At 37.7% G+C, this 21,562-nt stretch overlaps 1 protein-coding gene across 5 annotated transcripts in view; it reads right to left on the bottom strand.

The window, feature by feature from the left end:
• Window positions 1-21,562, bottom strand: part of RAP1GDS1 (Rap1 GTPase-GDP dissociation stimulator 1) — a 94,980-nt gene that overhangs the window by 5,527 nt on the left and 67,891 nt on the right. For 4 of the 5 annotated variants that reach the window (XM_017822230.1, XM_017822231.1, XM_017822233.1 and 1 more), the window contains 9 exons: window positions 20,333-20,479; window positions 12,500-12,628; window positions 9,976-10,101; window positions 7,121-7,264; window positions 6,719-6,850; window positions 6,182-6,316; window positions 4,486-4,611; window positions 3,402-3,541; window positions 821-947 (listed from right to left, as the gene is read on the bottom strand). In XM_017822230.1, coding sequence (XP_017677719.1) covers window positions 821-947; window positions 3,402-3,541; window positions 4,486-4,611; window positions 6,182-6,316; window positions 6,719-6,850; window positions 7,121-7,264; window positions 9,976-10,101; window positions 12,500-12,628; window positions 20,333-20,479 — 1,206 coding nt within the window. The remainder of the gene's footprint in view (window positions 1-820; window positions 948-3,401; window positions 3,542-4,485; window positions 4,612-6,181; window positions 6,317-6,718; window positions 6,851-7,120; window positions 7,265-9,975; window positions 10,102-12,499; window positions 12,629-20,332; window positions 20,480-21,562) is intronic. The other variant, XM_017822232.1, reaches the window with a different exon arrangement.

Raw genomic sequence — 21,562 nt, 5'->3', positions numbered from 1 at the left:
GGCAGTGATTTGGAAGTTGAACAGAGCATTCCTGTAGTACACACTTGATGACAAGAGATGAAATCAAGAGCAAAAATAAGTAATGCTATTTGTTTAGTTCCTTATCTTAGTTAATAAGCAAGGATAAACAGAACCTCAGTTGGCCATTTACCTTTCTGTTTGGAAATCTGAGGTACTACAAATGCAAGTCAAGCCGTGTAATCATCTCTGCCTTCATATGGCAACTCTTGCACCTGTTTCTGTGGAACTTAATGAAGACATTTTGGGGACATTATCCATCTGTGTGTGTTCTGTAGCCCTTACTAATTAGGTAAGTGAAAGCTTTATTTTCATTCTGCCAGTTGGTTAGAGCATGGTCCTAATAACGCCAAGGTTGTGGGTACAATCTTTGTATGGGCCCTTCACTGAAGAGTTGAACTCAATCCTTGTGGGTCCCTTCCAACTCAGAACATTCTGTGATTCTGTGACCATTCCAGTGTAGGAACAGGGTCAGGTCATATAGTCTCCACTGTAAAGTACGTTCGCCTTCTTTTGGGTTTTGCCCAAAATCTGAAAGTTAAATTGAATGGCCCTTCTAAATCATGTCAACATCTGCCAGAAGGATGGAGCAGATACTGTAGAACCAGCAGTCTCCAGTTTTCTGCACAACATGACAGCCTGCCAGTGTCTTCATGAACCGTCACATATTGCTGTGCTACCCAAAGGCAGGTGGAAGGAGAAGGCTGTTCTACACTGCCAAAGAAACTCACACAACTCTCCCTCTATGGCTTCTCTTGGGCACAGACTGGAAAGGCAACAGGTGAACTGCTGGGATACTCACCTAACTCTAATGCCGCTATTAATGCCAGTGCAACGAGGGCTTCGTTTTGCATTATTACGTGTTCGCTGGTCGCCATGGTTACTAAATGCTTGATGCCACCACTCTGAACAATGGTCCTAATTACATCCTAAAATAAATAACAGAAAGATAAAAAAAATCTGTATTGCATACAAACTGCATTAAATAAGGAAACTGTCATGAAGGCTATGTTATCTTCAGGTAAGGATCCGCTCACTGGCTTTATGCACATAGAATCACTTTATACATAAATGTACACACACACAGGCCTACAAGTTATCTGTTACTACTTTGCAACTGTAAGATACATTGTGTTAAACCAAGCCAGGTAACCCCATGACTAAGTTAAGACACACATAACTAACTCTTTTCCAGGTCATATTGTGTAACTCAACTTCTCCCGATGTGCCATCAATCAACAAACAGTGAGGTGCTCAAAGTACCCAGTGAGCCACATATTTGGGATAAGGAAACACAAGAACATTTTTAGAGTTTCTTCAAAATGTTCAGAGAGGTGAGATCACAATTATTACACCTCACTATGTAACAGAAATGGTGTACTTTAAAAAATATATTTAGAAATAGGCAGGAAAATGAGCATCAGTCTCTTAAATATTGTGGAATTTTCCTTCAAATACAAAGGAAAGGAAAAGGTAGGTATGGGATACCAATGTGTTGGTTTCTGTTCTAATGCCAACCATTAAAATGAATTGTTGGCCAATACTGCTGCCCGGTATATAAGAAATTAAAATGTTGACTGGGTTAAATATCCCCTAAATCAGTTCAAAAATACAAAGCTGAGATTCTATTTTCAAGTCCAAAATTTGATCCAACTTACTTATGTGACAAGAATGAATAAAGATTTCTAGTCTCTGCAGGTACTTCTCAGTTATAATTCTAAAAGTGATTTTGCACCTAATGTTTTCACCATTTTATGTCCCAAAAATTGCAGCCTAATAACTCAAGAGTAACACATTTTAAACCCTTTTTTCCCCTAAATGACATAATGTATGCAAGCATTTAAGTATTTATATATATATATATATATAAAATAATTATATATTTATTATTTATAGAGTGTACTTGCAATGATGTGTTTTATTATTTGTGATTTTCTGGTGGAACTCCAAAGTAGTTTTGAGACAATCTAGAAACTGCTAGGTCCTATTTGAATTGGTGTGGAATTTTGGCTGTATAAGCCTTAAGAATCAGTCAGCATCATCGACATCAAAATTTTTTATGGCTTGGTGCTAGTGTGGCTAAAATTAAAAGTATCTACTCCATTTTTTTAGAATGACTAAAACTAAACTACTGTTGCCTTTGTAAATAGTACTCCAAATCCTTTAAAGTTAAAAGCCAAATTAAAATCTGACATGCTGTAAAGAACCATACAGTTGTACTCATATTCAAACCTAGAGGGCAGCAAAAGCTTAAAAAAACCCACCCCCTCAGCTCTGTTTTCTTCTTCCAGTCAAGTTTCGTCTATGAGTACATAAACCACACAAAAATTCACCTGTGACAATTCTGTTAACTTCTGTATTAATATCTATTTCATGCTATCAGTAGTGTCTCCATATTTAGAATTGAATTCTGTTTTCCTGTAGAGAATATTGATAAAATCTTGCATCTGTGGTGGCATTTGCCATTCCACGCATGCTGGGGATTGTGTGGGGTGGGTGTAGAAAAAATGAGAACTCAGAGAAATGAAACCTGATCAGTTTGAGAGGCTGAACATAAAATGGAGAACGGGTATTAGAGAGAGGTAATATTAGAAACCAGGAAAGATTTAAATCTCTATAAGGCCTGTTGACTTGTTCTTGGAGAGGCTCAGTATAGATCAGGCCCACACTATGTTTTTGACTTTGTAAATACCATGCATGAATGAAGAGGTCACTGTTACAGTCTGAGTTCTCCAAATCACACTTGCTATTTAAGCTCAGTAATGCAGCCTGTGTTCATATCAGTGAACACGCTGAAGAAGTCTGAGCCTGAAATAGCTTGTCTCCAGAGGAGATGCATTTGTCCCTTCTAAGGCTTTGTTCTGCCTAATACTCTCTGAACAAGGACAGCAGGCTTGGACTGTTTAGGTAAAGGTATTTGATTGAAAGGTATTGAAGGTGACGAGACAGACAAATGAGTTTCTCTTAACATCATACCTTCAGCCACGTGCAAGCTAGCTTTTGTTAGAATTTGGGATAAATTATGATTTCTAATGATCCGTCAGAATCTTGTAACTCTGAAATATGCTATATGAAAAGCAGGGGGACAGACTGTTTCTGGATCTCATTTTTATATAAATATATATAGCAAGTTCATAACAACTGAGCTCAATGATTCTTCACATATAGCATCACTAAAACATGGAAAATATGGCATGCTGAACTGCTGCAGGATACATTAAAACCAAAAATGAGTCAAGACTTGGGCAGGGGAGATGTAACACGTGAATACCCAACCTGGCTCTCTAGAAGGATTGTGTGCTGAAGGGTCGGCTACCGATAGCAAGTGCAGAGTAACTCTTAGTTGTTACACTAAGAGTTACACTTTTTCACCACTAACTTACTTTTGATTTGCTGTGTCGTATAAGTGCAGAAAGTAGTCTGTTGGACTCTCCCATCACACCTGCGTGATCCTTGGCTTCACACCACTCCACCAATCGTTCCACCAGTTTTACATTTTTGCCCAGCTGTTCAGCTGCTTCTGCTACACGATGCCGGAGCCAACAACACAACAAAAAAGTTGTCACTTTTTTAAGCAAGTGCTAGAAAAACAAGCTGAAAGTTACTAACTAGAAGGCGTTAGTAGAACTTCACTAGCTTGCACTACAACAGCAGAAGTCTAGGCTGCATTGAAGCAAGTAAAGCCAGTCAAAATGGAAACACCTTATCAGCCCAGTTAATGAAGCTTATGCATTGATTAAGAGCAGGGAAAATACAGGTGATGTCAGACCCCCAGGTTAGCTGTGAGCTAGCTCAAAAATTTAAAACCAGGAGGGACCGCTGCCACAAGGGAGCTCTGTTGTCAGTTAGATTAGGTTTGATAGACTAAGTCATGTAAGTTTCTTCAATGAATTTCTGTTTCACATCTAATAGCTTTACTAGAACTATAATGGATCTTTTGAAAAACTCTGCAGGACTGGGTCAAAAATACATATGCAGCTAATTTTCTTCATTAACTACTTGTGGTTTTTACCAGACTTTTGATTTTATAAATCCTCATCCTGGAATGAGCTGTTAACTCAAAGGTGCTTGTTCTTTTTGAAATTGCAGTCTATTAATTAATAGAGTATTAGCCTGTTCCAAAGAGTGAGGTACAGCCAGGAAATGCGGTAAGTGAACAGCAAAACAGGAGTGGTTGCTTCAAGCACTCACGCCTCAATACATACTTGTGATGTGACAGTGTAAAGAAATTCAAAAGTAAATAAGTATTTGACACTTATTTGGAGGGTCCTTAGTAGTCAGCTTAGGAGTTCTGAAAGAAAAAATCAACCCACATTCCTCTCCCTTTGCATATGCATTAGATTTATTCCAAGACTTCAGGAATAAAATTTAAAAAAATTCCCTGCTTCTCTCTTTTAAGAATCTTGGCAGCATGTCACAGACTGAACCAAAGAGAATCACTTAACACAGAGAACAGTTTATTTTTACCTTGTGCATCTATTAACATTCTTAATGTTCCCAGCAGCTTGAACTGAACAGGGGGCATCTCCGATCTGAGAAATTTCAATACAGCTTCTGCAACGCCAGCTGATAGCATCTTAGCCTTATTTACAACTGCATGAATAAAGAACAGGGATTGATCTCAAGAACGTTTCTGGAAGATAATTTATTTCCAAGATGGTCTTGAAGCAAATCTTCAGACGTGGTTTGAAAAATAGGTTGTGAGCACAGACTTCAGGAACACGAGCGTGCGCTGGTGCTACCGCATTATGGAAAAATGTCACGGCTCCTAAGGCACAGCTGTGAAATTAAGTGCTTTTTCCTAGCATGCACATCTAATTTCCAGTGTTCAGCCTGAACACAAACTTGGGCTAGACTTCTCCACTTGGTCTAGGAATGGCATCTTCCACAAAATGCATCAGGTAGAAGCCCAGGTTAATACTTGCACCCCAAATTATGAGGTAACTTCCCCGAGTCCCAACAATTCTCTTCTATTCCTCAGGCAAAGAAACTAAAGCATCTAATTAGCAGAATAACCTCTTACCCAGTTCCATTACTTTATAAGAACAACACTGGCCTGACATGTCTGGAGTCTGTAGTCCTTTTATTGCCCCCTACCCTCTCTCAACCTCTCTTTTATGCCCTCCGCTAGTCTACGCTCCCCGCTTTCGCAGAGCTCTCTGAAATGTATTTAAGGTGCAAATCCTGCCCAACAGCGTACTTAGAAAAAAGCACTTATTTGATATTCAAAATAGTGTTTTAACAAGCAGCTTATCACTGAGGTCAGTCATTACTTGCTCATTTTTCTTTAACAATGTCCAGGGAAGCTTATTTAGGTCTCTGGCAGACACCCTTGAGCACAGGCTATAGGGAAGCTGACTGATGGAAGTGAGAAAAATGACTCACCTGCATACCACTAAAGCAGAGTGGGTTTAGTTATGTATGCATGATCATTTCTAAAAAGTTATGGTTTGTCAAAACTGAAAATAGTAAAATAAGGTTAAATGGATAAAAGACTTATTTTTGGCTTGGCACAAGAAAGCATACCACAAGTATTACAGATTTGCTTTGTTTTTTATGTCCATGTGCTCTACCTTTTATGCTTGGGTAATCAAAACTCATACAAATTAAGTTATTAAAAATGACAAAATTGGCATTCAGCTCACTGCCTACAAACAGTATCTAATTGCAATAGGCTGGCTATTCTAACAGTCTACCTCTAAATCTAATTTGGCAATTTTCAAAGTCTCAGGAAGTTACAGTAAGGTGCATTGTTTCAACAAAGTGGGCACTGTTCTCTGGTGGGGATCCTCAGCTGTGAGAGAGATCCCAAAGGAAGCAACCAAAAAAACTCATAATGCAGTGCTCTGGGCAAAAAGGTTTGAGAAATCATATCCAAGGCCTCCTCACCTCCTTGCCTTTTACAAAGCTGCTCTTTTGTTGGTGGGAGATACTGTGGGATCAGAGGGGCAGAGGACGGTCACTAGGCCTGTGATGTCTTTTGAACTGCTTGTCACAACTGCTGTACAACAGACACAAAAGCAATGATGGGGCAGAATGAAAAGCAGCAGTGTGATCTCCCTCTAGGACTGTCAGTCAGTTCTCCCACCCTCATTCCCTGGGGGGTGCAGTGGGAGAGCAGAATGTCACCTTTGGGTAGTTAGCAATGCAAAGAGAGGCTTACCAGGAATAGCCAGGTTTCTGAGCGCGCTCAGTGCAGCATGCTGCACAGTTACATTTCCATCCTCCACATGTCTGTCTAGCAGATCCATCAGCTTTTGAACTATGCCATTATCCACCATATGGATGCAGTTTCCGTCTGTGCGAGATGAGACAAGTCACTTGTGAATGGAAGATCATTACTAAGATTTTTACGATAATGTCTAACAAATGGAAGGGTTATTTCCTTCCTCCTTTCTAGATTTCATTGTTTAGAATTTGACCACCATCATCAATGGGAGCTGCAGTGCTCGTGACAAACTTAGAAGAGTGATAGAAGAAACACTGAAGAAGGCAGAAATCCCCTATACCCCTCTAAAAATGCGAAACAGTATTTTTAAAGTAGGCTTAATGCTTTTCAGGATTGTAAAGTATAAAACTACTGATGTTGCTGTATAAACACCAGCTTTACTGTGACACAGGTTTTGTTTGTAGCTGTACAGATAGAGCATGATAGAAGGGCACACATAAATTTACATAAGCTATTATGGCATGTTCTTACCATTTCTGGCAAAATTTGCAATAGCCAGTGCTCCTGCAAGCTGTAGCTGATGACTATTGGAAGGAATCCATGAAAGCACTCTTTGGAACACACTGCCTTTTCCTCCTTCAAATAACTTCTGCATGGATTCATCTGGGGTAAAAAGCACAGACAGTCAGCAAACCAAAAAAGTGTTTGTTAGGGAAGCTTCTCTTTATATTTGTGAAGCTATGCTGGTTGCACTACAATTAATACAGTCCTGCAGTGGGATCAGGACAAAATCTGACCTGTTAAATGTTTGCCTGGTGGATAGCAGGTCCTCTAAGTTATTTAGAAAATTAATGAATAGTGAAATTCGGCAGCCAAAGAGCATTACAAATATCTGCTGTTGCTTTGCAGAAGACAGTGACAGCCCATACTTACCTCCAAGCAATAACAGAACCATAAGATCAGAAGCTGTTTTCAGCTCTGCAATATCATCCTCTTTGTCACTGTCCACAGTCTTCTGGACGATCTCAAGTAAGCACTCCACCAAGCCTGCTTCAACCAGCTGCAGTTTAATGACATCTGAAGAATAGCATGGATAATGGGAGTCAGAATCAGGATTTTAAATACACCTATTGCACACACACGCAGGACAGACTGTGAGAAGAAGTAATGAAGAAGTCACTGGTTTCACTGACGGCTTGTGTACATAAACCTGCAACTCCTTTATTTGAAATTCTTAGGGCCAACTTCTGTTATTACTCCTCTAGCAGGCGCTCCCTGGACGGCCTTTAGAGCACAACCATACACTGAAGCTCTGTGGAGTCCTTCACTTCTTAAAAATGAGGATATTTCTCTACAGCAAACTTCTGGCATCTCAGTCAAGACACAGCAGACTTATAAGGACTGTGCTGTGTTCATGCTTTCCACAGACTTTGGACTATGCTGCAGAACAAACTTAGGGTTTCTTATTCTGTTTCATGTACAGAATGTGTACATTTGTGACTTCACTGACACAAATAAGTATAAAATACAGAACTTTTTGATGAAATCTTAGACCAAGCAATTTCTTTTAGTTGAGACAATATTTTTGCCATTCACTGAAAGGGCTGCAGCAGGAGTATAGTAAGGCCAAATCCAAAAGGCTGGGTCTGGAGGGAAGTTTGTTGTTATTCAAGAAAAACTGGAAATTGATGAGGCAAACACATTTCTTAGTTATTACTAGAAACAAGGCTCAAGAAGGCAATAAATAAGTTTTTCAGGTGGTGACACAGAACCTGGGAACAGTGTTTTATCTCCTGTTTCCACAACAACAAAATCTTTAACAGATACTTCCCTGTGAACTTGGAGCTGGGAATCTCCTCACATGCCTAAACTCCCTTTCTGTTAAGATGGAATGGCAGGTTGTCTGATGCTGTTATTAAGTCTTTTCACACATGAAAGTGATTCTGGTAGTTTTTGCATGCTGGTTTTGGAAAACACAGTCACAAAGCTCTGCAGAAGTGTGCAAAGAAATAGATTTCTCTCACCTTTCCGCATGAAATGGTGTTTTAACAATAAGCTGTTTAACCCAAGTTAAAATACTTGTAAAGGTCAAAGCTTTGGAAATATTTTTTTCTTATAGTTTACAAGCCACAGATGGGAGAGGAAGTGTATTCTACCTCTGGTGAAGGATGTGTCTGACTCTCAGTTTCCTGGTGTCAGTAGGCTTCTGGCCTGAGTGAAATTCATTGTTCCTCTAAGAGCAACTGACCTTCTCATGAACTTTGTTAGGGAATGTAAAATATCCCGTTGGGATTTTTTTAAGATAGGCACTTTTGCACTGAGGTGCTTTAAAAAATAGAGAATTCCCTTAGTTCCAGAATATTGGGTTGCAGATGTCTTGTGATTTGAAACTGAAATTGCTACGCCAATGTGCTTAATCAACAACTAAATAAGAAACAAGCTTAAAACACCCCAACCACCAAAATCTAGACTCTGCAAATACTTAATTTAGATGGTTTTTCCTTCTGACCTATTGCTAATTGTCTGCAATCAAAAGCACCTAAATAGTACCAGCACAGTGAACTCATTGAAGTATGCCTTGAATTCACAGTGGAAATGTTCAGCTACCTCGTACATGCAAGCACTTGAGTTACAGTCAGGTGAACTTCTCAAATCTACCTGGAACTAAAAAACAGAGTCTAAGAAAAATTAAGCATTTGAACTGAAATACATCAAATACACAAAACGTTCAACCCTATTCCATGTCAGTCCCTGAGAATGGAATAACTCAGAGCAACTTGCTAGTTATTATATAATAAATTAATATATTTTGGAAAAAATTTGCAGCTTTAGAACTGAAAAAAGGAATTTATTTCCCATACCACTTAAAAGTCAAAATAACTTTTTAAATTAAAGCTTATCTTAATTTATACAATGTAAGGCAGACACACACAGAGTGTGTAGGTACACAGGGTAGAATGAAACCTAAATCTTTAGAGTTTGCAATTCTATCTAATAATTTATTCAATTTAAACAAGCTTTAATGCTGAAATGGTTAAAACAAAGTTATAGAGCCATCAAATACGGTGATGTCTTCTATACTTAGAACTGTTTCCCACTGCAGTCCAGCTCCATTTCCACTAAGGGCAGATGACAGATTGTACAAACTACCTTTGTACGACCCTTTGTTCCTTTGGGAGGAACATCCCAGAGGGGTCATCAGGTGTACGTCACTTCCTGCTCTGGCTTGAGCAGTGAATGAAACTCCCAGGGGCCACCTGGGGCTACCACAGTATATGCCACCAAACACCCAAATTAAATTCCTATGATCTCTTAACAAACATTAAATGGAGTGTCCATCTCTTAGCTCTGCAATTAACACGTCCCTAGCAAAAATAATGTCCATAGGAAATGGAACTGCCAGTGGCTCTGCGATTCCAGGAAATGATGTCCTGGTGCTGCAATGGTCTATGCATGCTTGAGCCAGCTTTTGCAGCCAAATGTTGTAAAGCCCTCTAAAAAGCAGTTTTTGATATTCCCACTGAGGGCACAGGGAAATAAAATATAACATAATCGTAGAGTGAATCACAGATGGAATTAGCATCAACAATTTGTTGGCTCCTGTCATACGCTCGACAAAAAAATGAAGACCTATTCGCCGTGCATGAAACTACCATCACAAGGGTCAGTCATAGTGGCTTCTGAACAAAGCAGCCAGTTACTCTGCATTTAGTCCCTGAAAGAGACACCAATATACCAAAATACACATAAGGGAATGAGTAAAATATAGTGCAAGAAAAAATTCTCACCATTTTCTGCCAGGGGAGCCAAAACTTCAAAAATCATCTCTTTTTTATCATGCTCTATTTGCTTCTTGAACAGTTTCACAAGCTCTTCAGCAATGTTTGTGTAGGCAAACTGCTCCTTACTTGACTCTGTGAAGCAAAAGGAAAAATTCAGTATGAAGTAAACAAACCACATGAAAAGGTAGGACTATTTCTTTTCTCTTTGTTACCAGGTTTATTCACTGGTAAGATGTTTATTCACAGTAAGATGACTAAGAGTGCTCTTGACAGACAAGAACAATAGACTCGTGCTTGTCACAAAATGAAAAGATACATGTCTCACACTTTCAGATAAATGTGCTGACCTGAATTTATTATGATTAAGGCTGTAAAAACTATATAAATATATGATCAAGGCTGTTGGGGCTGGTTTTGCCCAACAAAATGTAAAGGTAGCTATAGAAACAGTACCAGTACAAAAATATATATTAAGTCTGATTTCCCTCATCTTAACAGGAAGAAGAGCAGGTTATATACCACACTTTCTATGGGAAAGATGAACATTTGCACTCAATGCTTTAATATTTACATGGTTTCACGATGTTGACATTTCTTTTGAAATCTGTGTGTGGCTGTTGCTGGGCCATCTCACCCTGCACAGAGAGCATAAAGCAGCTTTTAGAGATGGGTGGGCTTCCTACCAGCAGATTAGCCAGCAGATCTTCAAATGTACATTCAACAAAAGCATCTCTTATTCCACTGCCCGTATCATATTCCTTCTCCCTGGCAGTATTACAAGGGATGCAGGTGGTAGGGCTGGTGTTCTGCATTCTCCAGTTGCCACCTCCTGAGGGCCATCTGTAGTTAGAAAATCTTCCAGCACCTTTGCTATTGCTCTGATGGATGGTTAGGGATTATTTTAATCTAGAACTGACCCCAAGGACTTGGGAAAAGCATGAACTGAAGACCTAGACTCTTTTGTGCACATTCCATTATTGTTTTATCTCACTCTGCACAGTTGCACAGCATATTCTAAGTGGATTTTTGATTTTTCCAGTATTTTTAAAAGGAGATTCATCACTCTCTTTATTGGTTTGTGCCCTGCTTTGGCAGAGAATAAGAGTCATATAATGCTTTCCAAGGGATCTGTGCAATGCAGTTGTCTCTTAAGTGATGCAAAATGGTAACTCCACCAAAAAATTCCCTGAAGTTACAAGGCAAAAATAAAATAATACAGTTTCAATGTGATTGACTAAACTATTGCTTAAGGGAGAATAAAGTATTACAAACTAAATTAATTTTGTGCCGATCCTAAAGAATGAGGACCTTTTCATCATATAACAGGAAAGGAAGCAGCTACTGTTAAGCTTCTTTCCCATGGTTCTTGTTCCTCAACAGGACAGAGCTGGATCTTTCCAAAGAGGGAAAGGCGATGTAGTTCTCCATGAGGCTACCATTTCTTGTATTTAATATCCTTATGGCTTTAGTTGCATCTAAGCACTAGAATTTTCAGAGTATGACTCTCATTATACTTTCTGTTGTGCACACACAGTACACAGTGCCCATCTTGAAGACCTGTCATCTATTAACTTCTTTAGTGCTACTTTGACGGCTCTTTCTGTTGTTGAGTTGTTAAGAGGAGTTGTCTACTCTAAGTGAAGGTATCATGTGTACGATCAGACCGCTAGATATGATGTTCTTTCTGGCCTTGGAATCTATGAACTCAGGCCACCAAACACTACAAACCAAACTCAGAGATATATTTTTCATGTTTTGAACTGCTGAATGTTCTCAGAAAAACAGGATGATATCATAACTGCTATATTATTCTACTGCAGTGCAAAAAAACTCATAAGACTAAAATTTCATTGAATAGGTTAGCAAAAGAACAGCAATGTAAAACACAAGTGATATTAAAACATAGGCTGTAACAACCTGTTGATTTACACTGGATCGAATTCCAATGAAAACTAATCCAGTTGCAAAGACATTGGATCAAAGCAGGGCTACAAATTTCAATTTAAATGAAGTTGTAACTAAAATTGCTAAAGATAACATCTATTCATGACTTATACATGGAAGCATTTAGACTAGAACATGTTAAAACTCTTCACCTAAAAGAATATTGTATAGGCAGATTAATGAACTGTGCCCGTCTCAGTTTCATTCAGAGATTTTCATGAGTCAAAGTTAATCCTGATAAAACTTTGTGGACCTACACCAGGATACAATATTTATATTATTAATAAACAATTCACAGTAAGTAGCAGTGCTATGGAAATACTGTTCAGATGATTTAAAACGTGTTTAGTTGCACTGAAGAACATTAACATAAAACATAAGATTGTATTAAGCACCCAAATAAATTTCAATTACTGAAGGCAAAAAAAAAGACAATTATAGATTCTACGGAAAATAAGCAGAAACTGCTTGTCTATTATTATAGAATGTACCAAAAGGAATGAAACAAGCATCAGTGCAAAGCTTTTGTTAGTCTTTAACTAAGACTTAACTGAATGTGAATTTGAGATTAATATCATGGACTTACCGAGTTCTGCTAAATTGCCAAATGCAACAAGGCACATTTCTGTCAGAGCTGCATTTTGGCAATGAATACCCAACAATTTCACTAACGTAGGAATAACACCCATATTGATAAGCTGTGACTGCAACGTATCTACATAAAAAGAGAGTACAACAGTGAGTTAGCATTTCTGTTCGTAGTACCATTCCTTTAACCAAAAAAGCATTTTTCACACAAAGCAACTTCTAGGCTAAGCAGCATTTAAATGTCTGTCTCCTCTACTCTGCTACACTATCAGGTCCAGAGCTGAGATATGGACTCATAATTCTCCTTGTCCCTGGCAATGGGATGTATTCCCAGAAATATTCCTTCCTGATCTGGTCATAGGGTATAATGAGTTATGCAGCTACTGACAATTTTGTGGTTATCAGGTTCTTAATACATGTCGGGTTTGATTCTGGGCTCACTGAGACGAGCCAGCTGAAATCAACCTAAACTAGGTCAGTGAAATAGTTATTTATCTGAGAGCTTTTTCTACATACTCTTTTATTATTAAAGAGCAAAACCGGAAAATTAAAATTAGGATGAATATAAACTGGCACTGAAATAAACACGAAAAGTTTTATAAACACAGGAAGTCACAATGTAGATTATGAGGAGCTTGAGAAAAAAGAAAGTTTAATAAAGACAAAAAATGGAAGGTTTAAGAAAAGTCCTTAGAAGCCATTCTGATAATTTCTTGCATAGGATGAAGGTTTATAGTATTTACAAGTAAGAAAGTTATTGCTCCTAGATGTCTGCAAATAGAAAGATGCTTTGATGGTTAGGCAGAAACATGATTGTTTTGAAAGATTATTTATAACGATATTTTCTCTTACACATTTTACCTATAACATAGCAAAGAAGAAAAACATTGTTTTACAGTTGAATAGAATGAAGCAGACTTAAATAAACACACCAGATGTTGTTTAGTAATTTTCCTAAGCATCTTTTTTCCTTTGTTTCCAAGCACTTTGACTATGTTTAAATGTTACAGACCCAAAAGACAAGGATCCAAAGCCCAGTGAAGTCAAGAGAATTGTATTACTTCATTTAGCTTTGGGTCAAGCCCTACAGGGGAATTCTGGGGGGTTTTTTGTGTTTGGGGGTTTTTTTGGTTGTTTTCCTTTTTAAGGAATTCATTTTAGGCAACTGAAATCAGTTGGAGGTTTTATATCTGTGGGATCAGAGCCATAAAAAATTGCAGATTTTTACAGGGAGATAAAAACAAATTTAGTACCATCTCATGCTCTCAAAAAGCTCTTTGCCCTCAAAATTCTGCCAAATGTGTTTGAAATTTTCATATAATAAAAATTATGAAAATATTCCAGAATATTTAGCTCATTTTTATTAAGCATAAAAGACTTTTATAATAATTATCAATTTGGTACACTAAGTAGGTAAAAGCCTTGGTTATTACAGGTTAGTGGGGATGAGCAGGAATCCTTATGGCTTGACATCTTTAATAAAACTGTATTACTTACCAGTAACTGAATTTCCTTTTCTGGGGAGAGGGATTATCTCCTCCACAGATTCATGATCTTTAGTGAAATTTATGAGAACGCCATGTCAGACACCAAAGAGCTGTTGAAGTTGTCAAATTTCAGGTAAGTACAAATTGTACTAGCGCATGCATTGAATGCCATTTTACCTCTGGTAGATGTGTGAGTCACTACTACACCCTCCTACTTCAATCCAAACTGACTGTAAAATTCTGTCTCTGAATAGGAAAATTGGAGCAGGGGGAGATGGTTCTGTGGAGAAAATTATTGTGTAGGAGAACTCAAGTTACTGGTAAATAATCTGTTTTTGTCCTTGTTTTGTGATTGTCCCCTGCAGACACTTAAAAATTCTGAAGGAAAACTGGTAGTCATGGAGAGTGGGAGAACAAAGACACAAACCACAAATGCCATAGAACATTATGTGGAAAGAAATTGCTTTGTTACTAGACTATACCTTTAGTCACTCTAAAAACCACTTTATCCAACTGTAATGGACAAAGAGACAATCTCTATGGACTTCATTCTGACATCAGAAGCATAAACTCTCAATTTTGAGGAGGGTTTTTTTTATCTGCTGTCTCTTTCTTAATACAAAATATATAAAAAGCATGGAGGAGAAGATGAGTGGAAAAAGGGAAACCACATCCATCTTTGAAAGGAAATAGGAATCTTTAGAGCCAAACAGAAAGATATATTGTTGGTCAAGAGAGCATGGAGTGCACTGACTAAAGGGCCTCTAGAAAAAAACCCCATATACTAAGAAAGGACAATTGTACTGGGTCAAAAGTCAGGTATTATACCAGACTCCATACCAGTCTCATTTCCCTGGATAGAAGGATGACACCTGAGTACAGGAATTGTTTCCAGTGGTAAGAATGGCATTACAAGAATTGTCAGTAGGGTAACCATTGCCTTAACAGCAGTAAGCGAAAGGATAAATTTTCTCTTTTGATGAAGACAGGACAACCCCATGAGTCACAAAGCTGCATAGGAGGTGAGATCTTTGAAAATAAAAGGCTGCCAGCAGCTATTTGCAATGTTTATACTTAAGCTTGGGCTTGCCATACAAATTCTGGACTTGACATTTACATCTGTCATTACCACCAATAGGAGGTTCTTTCTCTAGCAAAGTCTATTAAGCAGTTCAAGAGAAAAGCATTAGGCATCTCAGTGGTATTGAGACCTACAGAACTTTTTAGTTCAGAGAAATTAAAAGCATCTAAGTGGTTCAGTCTTAGCTGAAAAGACTGCCAGCAGTTCTGTATCTGTCCGAGGAAAGACCTCAGACTGGGTAACTTGGATTAACTGCGTATCTTGGCCTTTCACTGCAGGAAGTGTTAATGCCCTACTAGAGCAAGAGACGAATTCAGGGGACACATGCATCCATCCTACAAGCAGTTGCCTGACACAGGACTAAAGCAAGCCATGAAGCCAGGCAACATCGTGTCTCAGGATGAAACAGCTTCCTAAGCAGAACTTTATGCACAGTGAGCAGGAAGCATGAAAAACTTAATGCCTCTTCTGAATTTATGACTCAAAGCCACATTTTACACTGCTATCACATGTTGCACTAGTAAAATGCCTCTGTGTTCTTTTGGGGTGAAAAGCACTGACAGTGATGCTGTACAGATGCATATACAGGTATATAAAAGGCAATCAATACATGCGCCAGCACAAAGAATTACCTACCTAAAACTTGAATTTCAATGGCTCCATGTCCTTCGGTGACACACATGGAAACTCCAAAAGAGTAAGATCTGGGGAGAATATCCCAAATTGAGAACTTTATCGGGGGCATTTTTGTTTAAAACTCTGATTTAGGCTAGTTCATGATTTTGAAAAGAATTCCAAAAAACAACTCATCATTTGTGTCCCATAAGCAACTGTGATTATAATGCTGAAGGAATTTGTACAAATTGGTGGCATGATTTCATACCCTAGAGAAACCTGCTTGCACTCCCCACAGCTATATTAAATCATCACATAACATAAAACTGATTGTATTGATTATCTCACTATCATAAGGAACATACTTTTAATCTGCTTTTACATACTTTAGGTTACTTTGCATTTAAATATATTTAAGTCTTGAAAGCATGCTAGACATCTTTAGCTGTGATGTAAATGAAACAAAAACCACGGCAAGCATGGAAATTAGCAAAGGTAAATCTTAGGAGGAAGCATTATTGAAATATTACTTTTAGACCATAATAATGGTGTCATAAATCTCCCTTCCATTTCTTGTGTATTTACATAATTTCTGCAGATGGTCAACAGTGCACATCAGTCCCCAACATTCATTCCAGTTGCTAAGAGTTTTGTGAGAATAAGAAAGGCTTGGCAGTTGTATGATTTAACATCGGGATGTCACCTTTTACAAAGGCACTGAAGGAAAGAGAACCTTGACAGACTGAAGTTTAATATGAAATGAAATGATGAAGGAATCTATAAACATAATTATTTTTATCTACTATATGCCCATATATATAAATGTATGTATACTTTCACACATGCATACTGTATCCAGCTAACTTCCAATCTCCAATTTGACTACCTAATAAGCCAATTGGCCTAGTTCTTGCATAACTTCTGTATTTCTTTAAAAAGGCTTTCATGGTTTGTTTTAGAGATCTCAAGAGACAATTAGTTACCTTATAGACTGATCCCATTAACTTGCAAATAGTCTTGGCTTACAGGATTATGAGATCTGCAGAATAACTACTCATGTTTCTAACTCAAGTAAAAGAGTGTTTGCATATGATTATTAGTTTTATTAGATTAGTTATTAGTTTTTCCCTCTTTATCCAAGCCTGCTTTGCTTCTTGCTCTTAAGCAGATTCATAGCTACACAGAGACTAATAATGGAAAGCAGGAATGAACTACTTGTGATTGAATTTGTGTAGTAAAATACAATTATGACAAGAGGGTCAAGATAACCTGAGCTGAAGGCAAAGGGATGTTTTCCATAAGAAAAAACCCCTCTGATTTCTAGCAATGCAATTAAATATCAACACTTTCTTTTCAGCTTGAAAGAACTGCAAGAGATGCCAAAGCTCAGTTTGTCCTCTTAACTCTGTAGTTACTAATAAAATAAGATACTAAGGAAGCAAAGAAAGAATTGAGAGACAGTAGGCAAAAATAATTCCTACAAGCAGATGACACAAGAACCTTGTAAAAGGAATCTTAGTTTCAAAGCTTAGATAAGTGTTATAAATGGAGTTACAACTGCAAGCTGAGTGTCCAGAATCAGGATGAGATACAAGTATGCTCCATTAATTTGCTCTGTTTAGAAAAAGGAAACCTTACTTGTAGATGCTCTTCAGTTGCCTTTTTTACGTAACTCAGCGTAATAAATCCCCGAAAGTACTCAAGAATGAGTCTCTCATGTTAAAAAAAAAATGAGGTAGTTGATAGTTACTACTAATAAAGCAGTAGCTATTGGAAAAAGGCAACTGGTTGACTGGGAATGACAAACTGTTTAGAATCAAATAAAACAATTCATATACTCTTTGCTCATAAAATGTTAATAATTGGAAAATATTAGGGTGTTCACAGATAATTAGATGCAACTAAGAGCCAACTCTGCTGTAATGGTCCTTGTCTAGATAGCTAGTGCAACTTAAAAGAGTGCAAGTCATTAAGAGCAGTTAGAAATCTTCAAAGTCCCCACCTGTGATTTTGTAACACAGCATGCTAAGCTAGAAAAGATTACAGAAACATGAAAAAAGAAGGTAGAAGTGCTATTTCAAAGACTGGAACACCTCCTCCTTACCTAATATTTTTCCTTTTATTTTTGTCCAATTGGTTTCCATAACTACAAAGAACGTGATTCTAGGCTGCAATCCCATACTGCTCATCCTTCAGCAAAACCAATGCAGTGTTTATCTTCTTTGTAAGTAACTGGGACCAAACCTTTATAAGTAAATCCTGAAAATGATATTCACTAATCTGTGACCACAATTAACTGTCAGGGCAATCTCAGTTTTGATGTTTAACAGGTCAGCAAAGAACTGCATTTAGTCAGAATATTATCCACCTGATGCTGCAATGCATGGAAGTTAAGTGGTTATCTCAGGCTGACATTGACTGCTGTCCTGAAAATTTATGATGGCCCACAAGCAATATTTTTGATCCATTCACAACTATGGTCCAATTGTACTTGTGGTTCTTAAAACAAAATTGGAAAGACAGGTCAACTATGCATTTCTCCATTCACATGCTACAGGTACCGTCACTGAATTTTCTTCTAAAAATAGTCCTCTAAATCCTTTTTCTCCTTTTTTCTTATTTTTTTTTAATATTGTTTTGGGGTTTTTAATATTATTTGGGGTTCAATTCAATGGTTGCCCAAGTCAATGGGCAAATTTTACACAGCATACCCATGGGTGCTGGGCCAAACACGAGCTGGGTTCCCACCAAAAGGAACCCTTCCTCATGGAGACCCCCAAGTATGTGGGGTAGGGTGAAGGTTTGGTAAGGCCCCAGCACTCCTCCCTGATGTGGTGGCAGAACAGGGTGGTGGTGTGCACCCAAATCCAAGAGCTGGGAATACTCCTGCATTGATCACTTCTGACATTGGCTTCAGCAGCTCTTGTGAATATTGTGTCAGTGTGTGAGATGAAAGATGTTCTTTAGCAGAGAGGAGAGCAGCTAGTGAATCCTCCTAGTTGTCACTGAACTACACAACTGCTTTACTGATTGCATCAGAATAAGCTATCTAACTAGATGGAATGAGTCATTTATTCAGTGTTCATAACAGTTAAGCTGTTCAGAAGCTGCTTGTTTGGGAGATTTATCTCATAATTAGTTTTCCTAGGGAAGATCTGCTGGGAGCTTGGTCACTGAAGCAAAACTGATAACAGTATCTCTACACATCGCTTTTGGACTCGTCTGTCTTGAGCTACCAAGTATACTGTATGCTCATTAGTCTTAATACATAGGATTCCAGTAGCTTAGAGGTGAGAATATCTTTTTTTCCCAAATATTTTAACAAAGAAAACATGGAGTTAACACTATGAAATGTAATAAATGTGACACTCATGCAGACATCAAGCAAAATAGCTCCTGAAGACTATATGAAATAAAGGAACTAGAAAGTTGCTCTTTAGAGAAGATGGAAGAAGTACTGGAAACAAGAATTCTTAGATAATACAAAGAAAAGAGGAGGAAAAAAAAAGAACAAGAGAAAGAGATGAGACACATACAACAGTTGTATTTGGAGCTGAATGAGTAACACCAAGAGATGAGATCTCCACAGAGATGGCACAGAAAACACATATGGAAATTATGCTAGAAGAGATGATAAAGCAGATTAAAAATGTATACAGTAAAACCATTCTGAAAACTAGAAGAGTTTTAGGAACACAGGATCAGAAAGTGAGTAACAGGAAGTTACAGCAAATTATATCTTTCCGGAAATGGTGAGTAGCTAATAAAGAAGATATTTCTTCCTAAGATAAAACACTGAAATTCATGAAATGGGCATGACTGAAGGAACAAAGTGATTACTAACTACATTTGCAATCTGTGCCATTGCAAGTCAAGAGAGCAGCCTCTATTTAGCCTTCCTCACTTATCCCAAATTTCTTCAAATTTTGAAAGCTTGAAACTGTGTGAACACTATAAATATGCTTCGGCATATTAACATACTTGTGTGCAGAAGCAAACGAGGCACTAGTTTCTACAATTAATATAGAATGCTATTTTGTTACTCTCAGTGGTCAAGGGTTTCTCACTTAAGATACTATCTTGGTTTTTGCCCCAGCCCCTAAAAAAATCTGTAGACACAGAACAATGTTGACCATACCCATAAATGATTTCCCATTTAACTTAGAAGAACATAACATGTTGTTTTATTTACATTTCACAAGGAGAAAAATTATTAACTGTTTGGCATACATACCCCCAAATCATTAACAACACTGCATGTCTGCAACAAATTAGTCTTATTTGATACTAAATGAAAAACAGAGGACTGAATGTAGCCTTCTAATTAACTTCTGTAATTTGTTTTTTCCTAAGGTGTACGATACATCTTCATGCAGTGCTTTTAAAAGAAGTGAATTCCAGATGTTGATCTTAAAACTTTATACAATATACTATATGGAATTGTGTCAGGAATATATCTAGTATTTTTGGGGAACGTAATTTTACTGACACAGAAAACTGTATACGTGAACTGAGGTCCTTCATCTTTTCAGAACAGCTTAGTGTTAGTATCCACAATGTAAACCTACAGATGACTTTAACTTTTTATCTTTTTTTTGTTGGGGTTGTTCTCCTGGTAGACAGAAAGCAAATTTTTGGTGTTGTTTACCATTCTCATTGCTATAGTTCATCAGCATGCCACAAAAGACAGTCAAGAGCTTCTCACTGGCTGGATCTGTTTTACTGCACAGTGACCTTAAATGGTCTACTACAATATGTGCACCACCTGCATGGTCAACTGCGTTCCTGCCCTCATCTGTAAAACAAAGAGTTACATTAAAAAAAAATGAAATCAAAGCCGTTGAATCCCAAACATAACAGTAATCATACAAAATGAAGTTTTTAAACAGAGTGAAGCCATTCTTCCAGTGTTGTCAAATTCATCTAGAGAGATGCTTGAGGGCCAGCTTTTAGTGCAACAGGGCTAGGAAAGTGAAAACACCTACAACAAAAGGGATTAACCACCTGGCACTAACACCTTTGTAAAGAAGTTCAGTGTTTGAGGCAGAGCTGCTGGAGCTGATAAATAAAATTCTGAAGATACATTCAGTTTAGCCAGAAGGAGGTTCTGGGCACTTTACAAAGCCTAGTCCATATGCAGGTAAATTACTCTTACCATTATGCAACTTGAGAAATTGAAATACAGAAAATAAATCGCTTGAGTTACTTAAAAACAAAATGGGGAATAAAAAGGACAAAGCAGAGGTACTAATTCACAGTGACAAACTCTGTTCATGCACTCACTCTGCCACACAGCATGTTCTATGTGCTCCTATAGCTGAAATTTAATAACACTATCAGATTCTTTTTGTATGGCTAAAAGAAAGATTTGCTCTACATCTATAAAAGGCTACAATGTTCTGAAATGTTGTAAATAACACAGTATAATCTTTGTATGGAACTCTTCCTATATAAAAAAATCAGAATTTGATGTAACAATTGCCTTCTATTACATTAATCATCAATACTGCTTTCTTTCCCAGCAGGCAATCAGCAATACTCAACAGCCAATAACCTAAATTCCAGGGCTTTCAAAAGAAAAGATATTTCCATGTGAGCTACAGTTGGAATCAACTGGAAAATCTGGATGAAAACAAAACCTTGTTCAGAAAAAGCAATAAAGCAAAAGTTTTTGCGTAATAAGAAAAAAACCAACCCTCTCCCCAATTTCTTAATGGCACCAAAGCAAATCTCCTCTTTTCCTTGTTATTCACCACTCTACCATCAGTCCTCTCTCCCCCCCATCATACGTGGAGGCCAAGCTATCAAATTTTCAACATTCTGCAAGGTACGCAGCATGAAAACCAAGACTGCACACATCTATAATACGATCTTCCAC

This window comes from Lepidothrix coronata, unplaced genomic scaffold, assembly GCF_001604755.1.
Source record: "Lepidothrix coronata isolate B3197 unplaced genomic scaffold, Lepidothrix_coronata-1.0 Scaffold96, whole genome shotgun sequence".
Taxonomy (NCBI): Eukaryota; Metazoa; Chordata; class Aves; order Passeriformes; family Pipridae; genus Lepidothrix; species Lepidothrix coronata.
Note: the sequence above shows the minus strand (reverse complement) of the source record. Positions and strands in the feature narration are given on the sequence as shown.